General features: G+C 41.7%; 1 protein-coding gene across 4 annotated transcripts in view; it reads right to left on the reverse strand.

Moving 5' to 3' along the window:
• The window catches only part of EIF2A (eukaryotic translation initiation factor 2A), a 44,252-nt gene that overhangs the window by 24,815 nt on the left and 5,916 nt on the right, over positions 1–13,521 (reverse strand). For all 4 annotated transcript variants that reach the window (XM_036444318.2, XM_036444317.2, XM_036444320.2 and 1 more), the window contains exon 2: positions 4,155–4,224. In XM_036444318.2, the coding sequence (XP_036300211.1) occupies positions 4,155–4,224 (70 nt within the window). The remainder of the gene's footprint in view (positions 1–4,154; positions 4,225–13,521) is intronic.

Below are 13,521 nucleotides of genomic sequence, written 5' to 3' on the forward strand. Positions count from 1 at the left end.
AGTGACAGGTCTTGGGCCTTTTACTGATAGGTTTGGGGCATGCTGATGCCTGCTGCTGCTTGTTTGAGATGTTTTAGCAAGGTGTGAAGCCTGCACCAGAACAGGCTATTCATATGGAAAAGCCACTGTCAACAGCTTCAGTGGGGCTGAAAATTGGATGGGGTGGGGGTCTCAGGGAATCACTAGGGTAGAGAAAACAGTGTGGGCCACTCTAATGGAAACTCAGATATGGCTGCTAAACAGCTCTGTAACAGGGTAGGTCCCAGCACAGAAACAATGACCCCTGTGAGCACTCCCATTTGGGAGAAAGTCAGCTCAGTTCTTCCCCATATGTCCCTGGAGCCTCCAAAGCTGCTATCTGGCACTGGAGCTCAGAGGAAGCAGAATCATGTAAGAACTGCCCGAGGTTCCAGCATTTCTGTGTCACTCATCACAATCTGTACTGGTTTTTATAGCCTGAAGTTATGGGGACCCTTAACTTGACATCTCTGGAATCTTGGGCTGGGGGTCTGTTATGGGGCTGGGACCCCGTGCTTCTCATGGGAAGCCACTGCAGTGGGGATATCCCTCCCATTTAAAAACATACCACACATGGGTGACCAGCCCATTCTGCTCCTCCACCCTTCTTATCAGTCTCGATGTACTCTCTTCTTTACTTCTCTAGTTGTACAACTTCTATTCAGCCAGATTTCAGGTGGTTCTGAATGATGGCTGTTCTGTATTTTAGATGTAATTTTTATGTGGTTGTGGAAGGCTGTGATTACCAGTATTTGTCTATGCCACCATCTTGGTTCTCTCTCCTCAATGCCAGAATATTTTAAAGCAAAACAAATTTTATACCATTTTACACTATAGTTTAGTATACATTTCCAAGTGATGAGGGCATTTTAAAAAACATAATCAGCATCATGCCACTTCATCTCACAATATCAACAAGTCCTTATTATCATTTACTACCCAGTACTGGATATGTGGTTTTTCCAAAGCTCCTCATATCATTCTAATATCCAGTAAATTTGAGACCCATACCATACATCCAAAAGCTTGATTAGAGCCAGTTTTTGTTGTTTTCTACCTTCATTGAAGGTAAGTACCATGTTATAATGCTTCCTTATACTACTCTTAATGATGCTGAGATTGTACTGGACTCATTATGTGCCTTCACAGACTCACCTAACCCTTTCTGCTCCCAAGCATCAGCTAGTCAATGAAGACACCACCTCATCTCTTAACACCACTGGTTGTCTCAGACTCTTCATTAGTGAGGGCTGGTGGTGGGCGACTGGGCACGTGGCTTTTCTTTTCAACCCGAAAGGAAACAAGCTCTCTATCACTTTGAAATCAAGTTTCTGGGGTCAAGTGGGGGACCCAGACGCCTACAGGGAGAAGCTGGTCTGTAGGCCATCGGTCTGAAGTGAGGGTGACTCTTGCAGAGGTGTGCCACAGCAATCATTGTTCACTGTACTGGATTGCAGGGAAGCGGGGACTTGGAAACGCGGGAGGGTAGGGGGGTGGCGGCTGGGACAGCCATTGCTGTTAGCCACGCCCCAACCTAGTGACATACTGAGACCCCGCCCCACCCTGCCCGGCCCTGAGACCCTGCCCTGAGGCCTTGCCTGCAGATTCTACAGACCTGCCCAGGCACCATACTGCTGCTTTTGCATATAAATGGCTGGTATTGTGGCAGCTTAATGAAGTAAACTGCAGCTCCAGCAACAAAGCTCCAGCAACAAAACCAACAAGTCCCAAGCAAATGAACTGTACCCCATTGGTGATCCAGAAGCCAGTGTTCCTAGTGGTCAGTTTCAACCCCTCACACCCATAAGTGACACATTCAGGAGACAGACTCAGTAAACACCAAAACCCAACTGAAACAAACTGTGTCTATAGCGCAGCAGTTCTTCCTTTATAGACGGAGTGGGTCCTCACAGACAATTGGCCTGGAGATCAATTCCTCCCAATGTACCAACAGCAATTAAGGCTTAATTACACCAAGACTTTGCACTCAGCCCACAAAGGGATATATACCAAAAGCGACCACCTCAGGTGATTGGGGAAGCTGAACTACTGGACCCTATAGGTCACCTACCACACAAAGCCACTCCATCAGCCAAAATGAGGAGACACAGAAACATGTCACGAATGGGAAAGATGAAGGAAAGTAAACTACTGGACGACACAGTGTTCAGAATCACATTTATAAGATTACTCAAGAATCTTCTAAAAACCTTTGAGAAACTTGATGAGACCTCCAAGAAGCTTGGTGAGACCTTCAAGGACCTTAAAGAGAATACCAAAAAAATGGAAAAGGACCAGTCAGAAATTAAGCATACAATCTCTGAAATAAAGAATATACAGAAACTCACCTATAGATCAACGTACCCCAAGAATCAAACCAAAGATCTGGAATATAAGGAAGAAAAAAATCACCCAACCAGAGAGGCAGAAAGAAAGAAGAATTCAAAAGTGTGAGGATAGTGTAAGGAGCCTCCGGGACGGCTTAAAGCGTACCAACATCTGGATTTTTGGGGTGCCAGAGGAGAGCGAGCAGGATATTGAAGGCTTAACAGAAGAAATGACAGAAAACTTTCCCTACCTGGTAAAAGAAATAGACTTACAAGTTCAGGAAGCATACAGAACCCCAAACAAGAGGAATCCAAGGAGGGACACACCAAGAAACATCATAATTAAAATGCCAAGGGCAAAAGACAAAGAGAGAATCTTACAAATAGCAAGAGAAAAACAGCTATGGTAGTTACCTACAAGGGAGTACCCATACGACTGTCAGCTGATTTCTCAACAGAAACTATGCAGGCCAGAAGGAAGTGGCAAGAAATATTCAAAGTGATGAATAGCAAGAACCTACAATCAAGATTACTCTACCCAGCAAAGCTATCATTCAGAATTGAAGGTCAGATAAAGAGCTTCACAGACAAGAAAAAGTTAAAGGAGTTCATCAACACCAAACCAGGATTACATGAAATGCTGAAGGGTATTCTTTAAGGAGAGGAAGAAGAAGAAGAAAAGTAAAGGTAAAAATTACAAACAACAAAAAGACACAAAATACATATCTACCAACAAGTGAATCTAAAAATCAAGTGAATAAAAAATCTGAAGAACAAAATGGACTGGTAAACGTAATAGAATCAGGGACATAGAAAGGGATTGGACTAACAATTCTCAGGGGGTGAGGGAAGAGATTGGACAAGAATCTTACACCTATAGATGAAGACAGGGGCGGGGGGGGGGGGGGAAGGGCATGGGGTGGAGTTGGGGATCAGGTGGAGGGGAGCTATGGGGGAAGAGGGGGGAAAGAGGAACACCTGTAATAATCTGAACAATAAAGATTTATTATAAAAATTAAAAAATTTAAAAAAAATTTAGAAAATTATGAATTTATATTGACAAATGCTGTTTTGTTGGAAATCTTGGTTTCTTAATGATTGTTTTATCCTAATAGATTTAAAATGATAGTATCAATTTGTGTTCATAAAACTATTGAATGCATTTAAGAATTTTTCAGGTCATCATTTAGTTATGCTACCCACTTAACATAAAGAAAGGTTCACTTATTTATAAGGTTCATTTATTATTTTTCTTAAATTTAAAAGAATACCATGGTCCAAAGTTAAAACTATATCTACACCAAAGTTCATTCACAGACATGACCCTTGAGTCCTGTAATTCTATTCCCTCCTATAGATAATCACTTTGGTTCATTTTTGGTTTGCCCATTGTTCCTTTTTGAGGAAAAATACATCTAAACCTATTTTAGTTGTATATTATATAGATATATTCATTTTTCCTTTATTTTTTTAATACCTTTTTCATCTGTGATTTCATTAAGATTACAAGCAAGTGTTTTATTTTAAAATTTTCCTCATTCTTTAAGACAAAATTCTTCAAAGGTGGCGGTTGACCTCAATTACATTATTGTCTACACCTTTTCTTTTAAACATACTTAAGCTATTATTTTCAAATCTAAAGATCCATTTTTTTGATAGAATATATGCATTCTTTCTAATTTCTGTTAATATTATACAATATACCTCAAGAAACTAGCCATTTTTTCTTCTTCTCAGAATATAACAATAACAAAAATAATTTAGAATGTATTACATAGTTTCAGCTAATATCACTCAAATAAACCATACCTTGGAAGCACCGAACTCTCTGTAAAATGTGGTGGTCCATTCACCATGTACAGTCCTTCTGATCCTCGGACTAAAGAAATAAAATGAAAAGAATCACCATGACTCTGTTAATAAATAGTTACCACAAACGTCTTAAAAAACAAAAAGCTTTTGGTCAAAATATTAATAAAATTATGAAACATTTCTTAGACTTACAGAATGTTAGTGTGTAAAGGGCAAATTTTTCTTACCCCATTGCATGAAATCATATAACTGCTAAGAATAAATAGGTAATGCAATAGACTGAATATTTGTGTCCACCCAAATCCTCAAATTGACACCCTAATCCCAATGTGATATTTAAAGGTGGGCTCTTTGGGAGGTAGTTAGATCACAAGGGCAGAGCTCTCATAAATGGGATGGATTAGTGCTCTTATAAGAAGAGCCCAGCAAGCTAGCAACTCTCTGTCAAGTCAGGACACAGTAAGTAGTTGGTAGTCTACAACCTGGAGGAGAGCCCTCAGTAGAACCCAACCATGCTGGCACCCTGATCTCAGACTCTAACCTCTAGAACTGTGAGAAATTAATTTGTTGTTTATAAGCTACCCAATTTGTTATAGCAGTTCAAACTAAGACAGGTAATAATCCTCATTTCTTTTTTTATAAAGCATATTCATTTAATCTCTAAGGAGATTACTTCAATAAATCCACTTTTAATATTTTATAAGAAGTATATGCAAGTACACTGAGATATAACAATCATAGTTATATTCCTTCATTCAAATAAAAAAAGTGATCTTAGTGTTATATTTTTATTTATTGACTAGTGGCCCAGTGCACAAAATTCGTGCATATTAAGAGGGGATTAATTAGAGGAAATAATTTAATATTGCTATTAGCCCTTTCTCTGTAATAATAGAAGTATCAGAGATAAAAGAAAATTAGTAAAATGATATGAAAATCTTCCTCCTATCAGAGTCTGGGACATACCATGCGACCCAGAGTCAAGTCCCCGTCCACCCACATGTGCCTCAAAATCACATGTGACCCAGACCAGGCCTCTCCCCACAACCCCCCAATTGGGCTAGATCCAGACCTGGCCAATCCCACCCTCGTAAAGCCCCACTAGGTGGGGAGCATGGCCTGAGGTCCCCCATCAAGCCCTGCCAAGCGGGGTGCGCAGCCTCAGGTCTCCCGGCCTGGCACTGGAAGGGGGGGCATAGCCTCAGGTCCCACAGGCAGAGGGGTACAGCCTCAGGTCCCCCATCAAGCCCCACTGGGCAGGAAGTGTGGCCTGAGTTCCCTGACTGGGGTTGCACCTTGAGATCCCCTGTCAAGCCCCATCAGGCAGGGGATGCAGCCTCAGATTCCCTGGCCTGGGGTTGCACCTTGAGATCCCCTGTCAAGCCCCATCAGGCAGGGGATGCAGCCTCAGATTCCCTGGCCTGGTGCTGGGGTAAAGGGGACAGCCTGAAATCCTCATGTCAAGTCCCCCCTGGTGGGGGGCACAGGCTGAGGTCACCTGGCCTGGCACTGGGGCAATGGGAGCAACCTGAGGTCCCCTAGCCCAGCACCAGACAAGAACCACACCTTGAAGTCCCCTGTCAAGCCCCATGGGAGCAGGGGAGGGTGTAGCCTGAAGTCCGGGCTGATTGCTCATTAAGGCTCCTTATGGGAACTTGGCCTCAGCTGTGGATGCAGCCATCTTTGTGATGGATGACAGTCAATTAGCATATTCCCTCTTTATTAGATAGGATTGATTTCAGAGAGAGAGAGAGGGGGAGAGAGAAAAACATAATTTGTTGTTACACTTACTTATGCATTTATTGGATGCTTGTGTATGCCCTGACCAGGAATCAAACCTGCAACCTCTGCATATTAGGATGATGGCTCTAACCAACTGAGTTACTTGGCTAGGGTTATTTTCACATTTTTTATCTCTTTTTCAGAATGTGTTGATGTTGGAAACAGAATTAGAAGCTGAGTCTAAGTTCAACCTTCTTTGTATCAGCTTAAGTTTTCAAGTAACTTTTACAAATAAAAACTCGAAATCTTGGAGAATCCAAGATGGCTGCCCAGGTAAACACCTAGCCGCAACCACACACAATTTCAATAAAATACAATTAAAATATAAAATGGACATTACCCAGAACTACAGGAAAGTCGACTGACTGGAAAATCTACAATGAGAAGCAAGGAGAAAACCAAAAGGAAGCGCGGAGGAGCTGTAAAAGCCTAAGGTACAGAGACACGCGACACGCGTGGAGAGGACGGAGCCAGAGAGGAGAGCGGCCGAGTGCCTGGCTGGCGTTCCCAAGCGGGAAGGAGATTAAAGCTCCGACTGTGCTGGGCCCCAGTTCCGACTGCTCTGAACCCCAGTTCTAGGCCAGATCCCGGGGACCCAAGCTCATCCAGAGGGAGCTGGGCTGTAAGGCGGAACCCCGGGGGAGCGGCAAAAGGAGGTCCAGGCGGCGCACACATTGTGCACAGAGAAGGGACGGTTGGCTATGCCGCGGAATTGCCCTGGCGGAAAGGAGACAAAAGCTCCAGACTGCTCTGAACGCCACCTCCAACCCCACTTCCAACTGAACTGAACCCCAGTTCCGGGCCATTGGGGGAGAGCCTAGACCAGGCGTCCTCAAACTTTTTAAAGTGGGGGCCAGATCACGGTCCCTCAGAGAGCTGGAGGGCCGGACTATATGAACTACTAATTCCTACTATAACACCTCGGCTGCGCTCACTGCCCAAAAAACCTGGCGGGCCGGATCAGACTCCTCTGCGGGCCGCATGTGGCCCGCGGGCCGTAGTTTGAAGACGCCTGGCCTAGACTGTTAGGTAGCAGGCGAAAATAGAGGGCACCTTTCTCTCAGAGGCCCTTGCAACGAGTACTGAAGGACCCTGAGACCCAGGAGCCGCATAGCGCGGGACTGAAGGAAGCCAAAGCTGTAGGCTCCACCCTGAAACCCCGCCCCATCTGTAGCTGCGAAATGCGACAACGAAATAGATCACAAACAAAAAAAATGGAGGACAAAAAGCGACTGGATATAGAGTTCAAATCTACGCTTATAAGGTTTTTCAAGAATTTCCTAGAAAAGATCGATAAGACCTATGAAGATATGAAAAGAGATCAACTAGAATTAATAAGAAATCAACAAAAAATGATAAGGGATCAACAAGAAATGGTAAAGGATCAACAAGAAATGATAAGGGATCAATAAGAAATAAAGAATACATTGTCTGAAATAAAAAATATTACACAGAGTCCTAAAAACAGAATGGAAGATCGCAAGAAGCAAGTCAAAGATTTGGAACATAAAGAGTCAGAAGACACTCCTCCACAGAAGCTAGAAGGCAAGAGAATCCAGAAAATTGAAGATAATGTAAGAAACCTCTGGGACAACTTCAAGCGAACCAACAGCAGAATTATGGGGGTCCCAGAAGATGAGAGAGAGCAAGATATCAAAAACAAACTGAAAGAAATAGTGACAGAACACTTCCCCCACCTGTGAAAGAATTAGACTTACAAGTCCAGGAAGCGCACAGAACTCCAAACAAAAGGAATCCAAAGAGGACCACACCAAGACAAATCATAATTAAAATTCCAAGAGCAAAAGATAAAGAGAGAATATTAAAAGCAGCAAGAGCAAAGCAGGTAGTTACCTATAAAGGAGCACCCGTACAATTGTCAGCAGATTTCTCAACAGAAACCATGCAGGCCAGACGGGAATGGCAAGAAATATTCAAGGTGATGAATAGTAAGAACCTACAGCCAAAGATAATCTATCCAGCAAAGCTATCACTCAGAATCGAAGGTCAGATAAAGAGCTTCACTAAAAAAAAAAAAAAAAAAAAAAAAAAAAAAAGCTAAAGGAGTTCATCACCACCAAACCAGAATTATATGAATTGCTGAAGGGGGTTCTTTCAGAAGAGAAAGTAAATAAAGATAAAAATTATGAACAACAAATGCGTAACTATCAACAAGTGAATCTAAAAACCAAGGAAATTTTAAAAAAAATTTGATGAACAATATTAATTGTTGAATATAATAGAATCAGAGGTATGGAAGGGGAGTGAACTGACAATTCTTGGGGAAAAGGGGAGAGGGGGATGTGGGAAGAGACTGAACATAAACTGTGCACCTATGGATGAGGACAATGGGGGGTGGGGAAAGGGCAGAGGGTGGGGTGGGAACCTGGTGGAGGAGAGCAATGGAGGAGAGGGGGGAAAGAACATTTGTAATAATATGAACAATAAAAATTTATTAAAAAAAAAACAAAAACAAAAAAACTCAAAATCTTAACTGCTATCATTGAAAATGTAGCTGTGCTATAATAGAAGTGACCTGAACTCAAAGGCAGACTTTTGTTTCTATCTGGCTGTGAATCCATGGCTACATCACCTCTAAATCTGTTCCCTAATCTGTAAAAATGAAAACATTAGAACAGAGGGTGGCTGTGTCCTTTATATAAACTAGAGGCCCAGTGCACTAATTCATGCATGGGTGGGATTTGGCCAGGCCCTAGGGGGTGGACTGGGTCCGGGCCAGCCATGGGGGAGGGGGTTGGGTGCAGACGGTCAGGCTGGTTGGCCGGCCACAGTGCACATCACAGAAACTGGCCATTCCAGTCACTTGGCTTTTATATATTGAGATAATAGAGCAGATATTCAAAGCCCTTAAAAATGTAAGGCATGGCTGGGCAGCATGGCTCAGTAGTTGAACGTCAACTCATGAACTAGGCCAGAGTTCGATTTCTTGGTCAGGTCACGTGCCCTGATTGCAGGCTCCATCCCAGTGTGGATGTGTGGGAGGTAGCCAATTGATGATTCTCATCATTGATGTTTCTAGCTCTCCTTCTTTCTTCTGCTCTGAAATCAACAAAAAATGTAAGGCATTACTAATTATTTATATTTTCTCAAACTAAGAAAGCAAGTGGGATTAGACACAATCAATTACTAAGTCCCTAATGATAGTAATGGCTTTAAATATTGTGTGAACAAAACTCAAGATTTAATAAGCATAAACATCTATAGAAATAGATTATACTTTTGAAAATAGCTGAATTAGAAGCTTCTAAAGCTGAATCAACTAAATTCACTCAATATTCAACAAATGCTTATTGGGAGAAAACAACAACAAGAACAAAAAACTACCTCCCAGAGCCTATGTTGAACTACTATCGGGTCTAGTAAAAATTAATGTCGTTTTTAAACATTCGTTTAAAATCTTGCTTGGCGTTGACTTGTATTGACATAACCTTCAAACACGTGGTATCTACAGAACGTGTGAAGTACAATTAACAAGTTTTGCTTGAAAAAGTTTGTGTTTGGTTTGGTTTTTGTTGCAAAACTAGGGCTAAGAAGATGGCGGATAAAGAGCATATTTGGCACTGCATGCTTTACGAGTTCCAATTAGGAAGAAAAGCAAGTGAGGCTGCAAAAAACATCTGTAGTGCTCTTGGTCAAGATGCAGTTAACGCCAGAAAATGCCAGCGTTGGTTTGAGAAATTTCGCGAGGGAAATTTTTCGTTAGATGACAAGAGTGGTCGAGGCCATGTGTCCAATTTTGATCAAGAAGCTCTTCAAGCTCTTTTGGTGCAAAATCCTCAAATTACCCAACAAGAGCTTGCGACAACTTTAAATTGTTCACAAAAAACAATTTCCAATCAATTGCGTGCACTTGGCAAAGTCCAAAAGTTTGGAAAACGGGTTCCTCATGAGTTGACCGACAACAACCGTAATCAAAGAGTCACAATTTGCAGTTCGCTCCTCTCTCGTCAAAACCGTTTGCCGTTTTTAGAGCAAATTGTTACCGGAGATGAAGAATGGGTTCTGTATGTTAATTTGAAAAGGCGGCCTCAATGGTTGGACAAAAATGAGGCTCCGCAGCCCACACCAAAACCTGACTTGCATGCGAAAAAAGTGATGTTGTGTGTTTGGTGGAATTTTAAAGGAATTCTTCATTATGAACTTTTACCATCTAACCAAACCATTACAAGTGCAGTGTATAGTGCCCAATTGGAAAGGTTAGCCCAAGCTTTAAGAGAAAAAGAACCCGCGCTGATTAATCGGAAGGGCGGAATTCTTCACCACGATAACGCATGACCGCATACTGCAAGAATCACTGCTGAAAAACTGCGCCAGTTGGAATGGGGAAGTTCTCCCTCAACCTGCATATTCTCCTGATATTGCCCCTTCCAATTACCATTTGTTTCGTTCTTTGCAAAACTTTCTTCTTGGAAAAAAATTTAATAATGAAGAATGCCTCAAAAATGCATTGACCGAATTTTTTGCATCAAAATCACAAGAATTTTACAACAGAGGGATTAAAATGCTTCCTGAGCGTTGGGCACAAGTAGTAGAAAACAATGGCAACTATATTGTTGATTAAATTTTGTTGTATTGTTTAAATAAATTCGATTTAAAAAAGTATTAGAAAACGACATTAATTATTACTAGACCTATAGAAAGCTATAACAGGGGAAAAATCAGCTTTGACCCTGACCTCATTAATCAAATAATTAGTCAAATATATGGAATTCAATAACTGTGTGTAGTGTTACAAAGGAAAGATATAAGGGGCTAATAGATTGAATAATAGTTGTTTGCTTTTAATGGAAGGTTATGGAATATGTCCTTGATTAATTTGTGTACTGACATCTGAAGGATGAATAGCAGTTAACAAGCAAAGAGAGCAGGAACAAGTGTAAAAATTCATGGCAAGAGAGATGACCAAGCATCAGAGGAAGGGAAAGAAGGTATTTGTGGCTAGAAGGAGATGGAGCTGGGGAATAAAAGAGGGCTCAGACCAAGCAGAATTTTGTGGCCTTAAATTAGGCAGTGCTCGTCTCTCACCATAGCCTAAGAAGGGTGGGAGACTTTAAGATGATTTTAAAAACCAGATTTGCATTTTAAAAAGGTCAGTTTAGAGAATAAACTAGAAGGGAGTAAGAGTGGACATGAAGAGACTAATCAAGACAGTTCTACAGTAGCCTCACAAGAGAGATTAGGGAAACTTGGGCTAGGGTGGGGCAGTGGAAATGGAAGGTAGAACATGAGTGTTCAATATCCTATCTAAAAAAGAGGGAATATGCTAATTGACTGTCACACCCTCACAAAGATGATGCCCACAGCCAATAAGGAGGGAATATACTAATTGACTGCCATGCCCTCAAAGATGGCAGCGCCCACAACCACAAGATGGTGGTGCCTAGCCCCCTCAGCCCCACTGGGGCAGCTCTATGCACCTGCCTCCAGAGTCCCCCAGTTCCTTCTGCCCCCCAGCTGCTCAGGGCTGGCCTGAGGTGTAGGCAAGCCTTGGATGGCAGCTGCCCAGATACCCAGGGCTGCCCAAGACTCTGGTAACCAGGACCGGCTGAGGCTTGTGCTGCCGGCAGTGGCAGCAGCAGAGGTGTGATGGGGGCATCATCTTCTGCTGATCCCTTGGTCACCTCCCGCCCCTGAGGGCTCCCGGACTGTGAGAGGGGGCAGGCTGGACTGAAGGACCCCTGCCCTGCTACCAATGCATGAATTTTCATGCACCAGGTCTCTAGTGTAAGATATAAAACTAATAAGACTTATCCTAGAGATTTACTATTTTATGAGCTAGAATTCAGCAATAGCATAAGAACTGAAAAGAATAAAAGTTTTACTGAAGTCCACGGCCACAATTACAGCTACTTCCTTTCCTGCTAGCTATTCACAAATCTTCCAGTCTTCTCTTGGTTACTGGGAACACAGCCAACTTGGTGGAGAAGGGCCACTCTTGGCTCCAACTCTAGTCCATATTTCCTTTTCCTTCTCCAGTTCTTAGATCACTAATATTCTACCTGAGAATTAATAAGCTCAATTTTTAGCTATCAAAAGTAAAATAATTTTCACTCCCAAAGAAAATAATTTAAAGTCAGAATGAAAGTAAAAGAATTTGCCTCGTTGGTGTGGCTCAGTGGTTGAGTGTCAACCTATGGACCAGAAGGTCATGGTTTGATTCTCAGTCTGGACCAATTCCCAAATTGCAGGCACAATCCCCAGTGTGAGGTATACAGGAAGCCGCTGATTAATGTTTCTCTTTCATTACTGATATTTCTATATCTCCTCCTTTTCCCTTCCTTTCTGAAATCAATGAAGAAATACATTTAAAATATTGAAAAAAGCTCTAGCTGGTTTGGCTCAGTGGATAGAGCATAGGCCCATTAGTCAAAGGAATATACCTCTGTTGCAGATTTGATCCCTGGATCTGGTTGGGGCACATGCAGGAGGCAACGAATGGATGTAATGTGTCTCTCTCATATCATACTTCTCTGACTCTCCCCTTCCCTTCAATTCTCTCTAAAAGTCAATGGAAAAATATCCTTGGGTGAGGATTAACAACAATAATAACTACTACTAATAACAACAATAACAACAACTAGGAAATTCAATTCTTTAGCATAAAAACGTTTTATTTTTTATTTTTATTGATTAGGGAAAGAGAGATAGAAACATCAATGATGAGATAGAATTGTGACCTCTTGGTTAATCAGTCGACACTCAAACATTGAACTACCCTGGCAGGCTAGCATGAAAATTCTTCATTACTTCTTGGCCTTTTGACTATTCTCACTTCACAGGCAAAACAATGCTATTTCTTATCATCAAAATCAATCATCTGCTGCAATCTCATATATGACACAGTATGGTTTAAAAGAGATCAGGACATCCTTTTCTTAATACTATAATTAATTTTTTAACAAACATTTGAGGGATTAATAAAAAATGAATTCCCCAAACTAAGGTGTTCAGTTACCAGATTTCACTTTAACTAGGTTATTTAACTTTTTGTTAGTCTAACAAGGTCCCTCCCACAAGCTGCAGTGGCAACTGCACACACTGAGAGCTCTTTCAGAAACCACATGCAGGCATAGGAAAACAAAACGGCTTATCACCAACGCAGTCCCAGTGAAGCTGCAATGTAATTAGAAAATATGTCATATGGTGATATAATCAAATCATGTTATTGTCTATTGACTTAATTGCTGACCCCATAAGCTTGAGGTAACTGGCAAAAAAAAAAAAAGCTTTGCTCAACTTGGCTTCTTATGTTCTCATGGCACTTGTAACTAGTAACCTTGGTCCTCATACTTGTATTACCATTATCACTGACCACAATGCTTACTTGGGGAAAACTGCAATTTCAGGGTTTTCGCAACAACTAGTATAAGGCTTTCTTTCCTTTTCTAAATTCTTATTTCATACCTACACCCCAAATTAAGATAGGCAAAAGACCCCACAGGAGGTGCCAGACTTAATGCTTGTGTACTCCACCCCTCAAATTCATATGTTGAAATTTAACCCCTAATTCGATCGCAACTGGAGGTGAGACCTTTGAGAGGTAACATTAAGTGTCCTTATC

This window comes from Pipistrellus kuhlii, unplaced genomic scaffold (assembly GCF_014108245.1).
Source record: "Pipistrellus kuhlii isolate mPipKuh1 unplaced genomic scaffold, mPipKuh1.p scaffold_m20_p_2, whole genome shotgun sequence".
NCBI lineage: Eukaryota > Metazoa > Chordata > Mammalia > Chiroptera > Vespertilionidae > Pipistrellus > Pipistrellus kuhlii.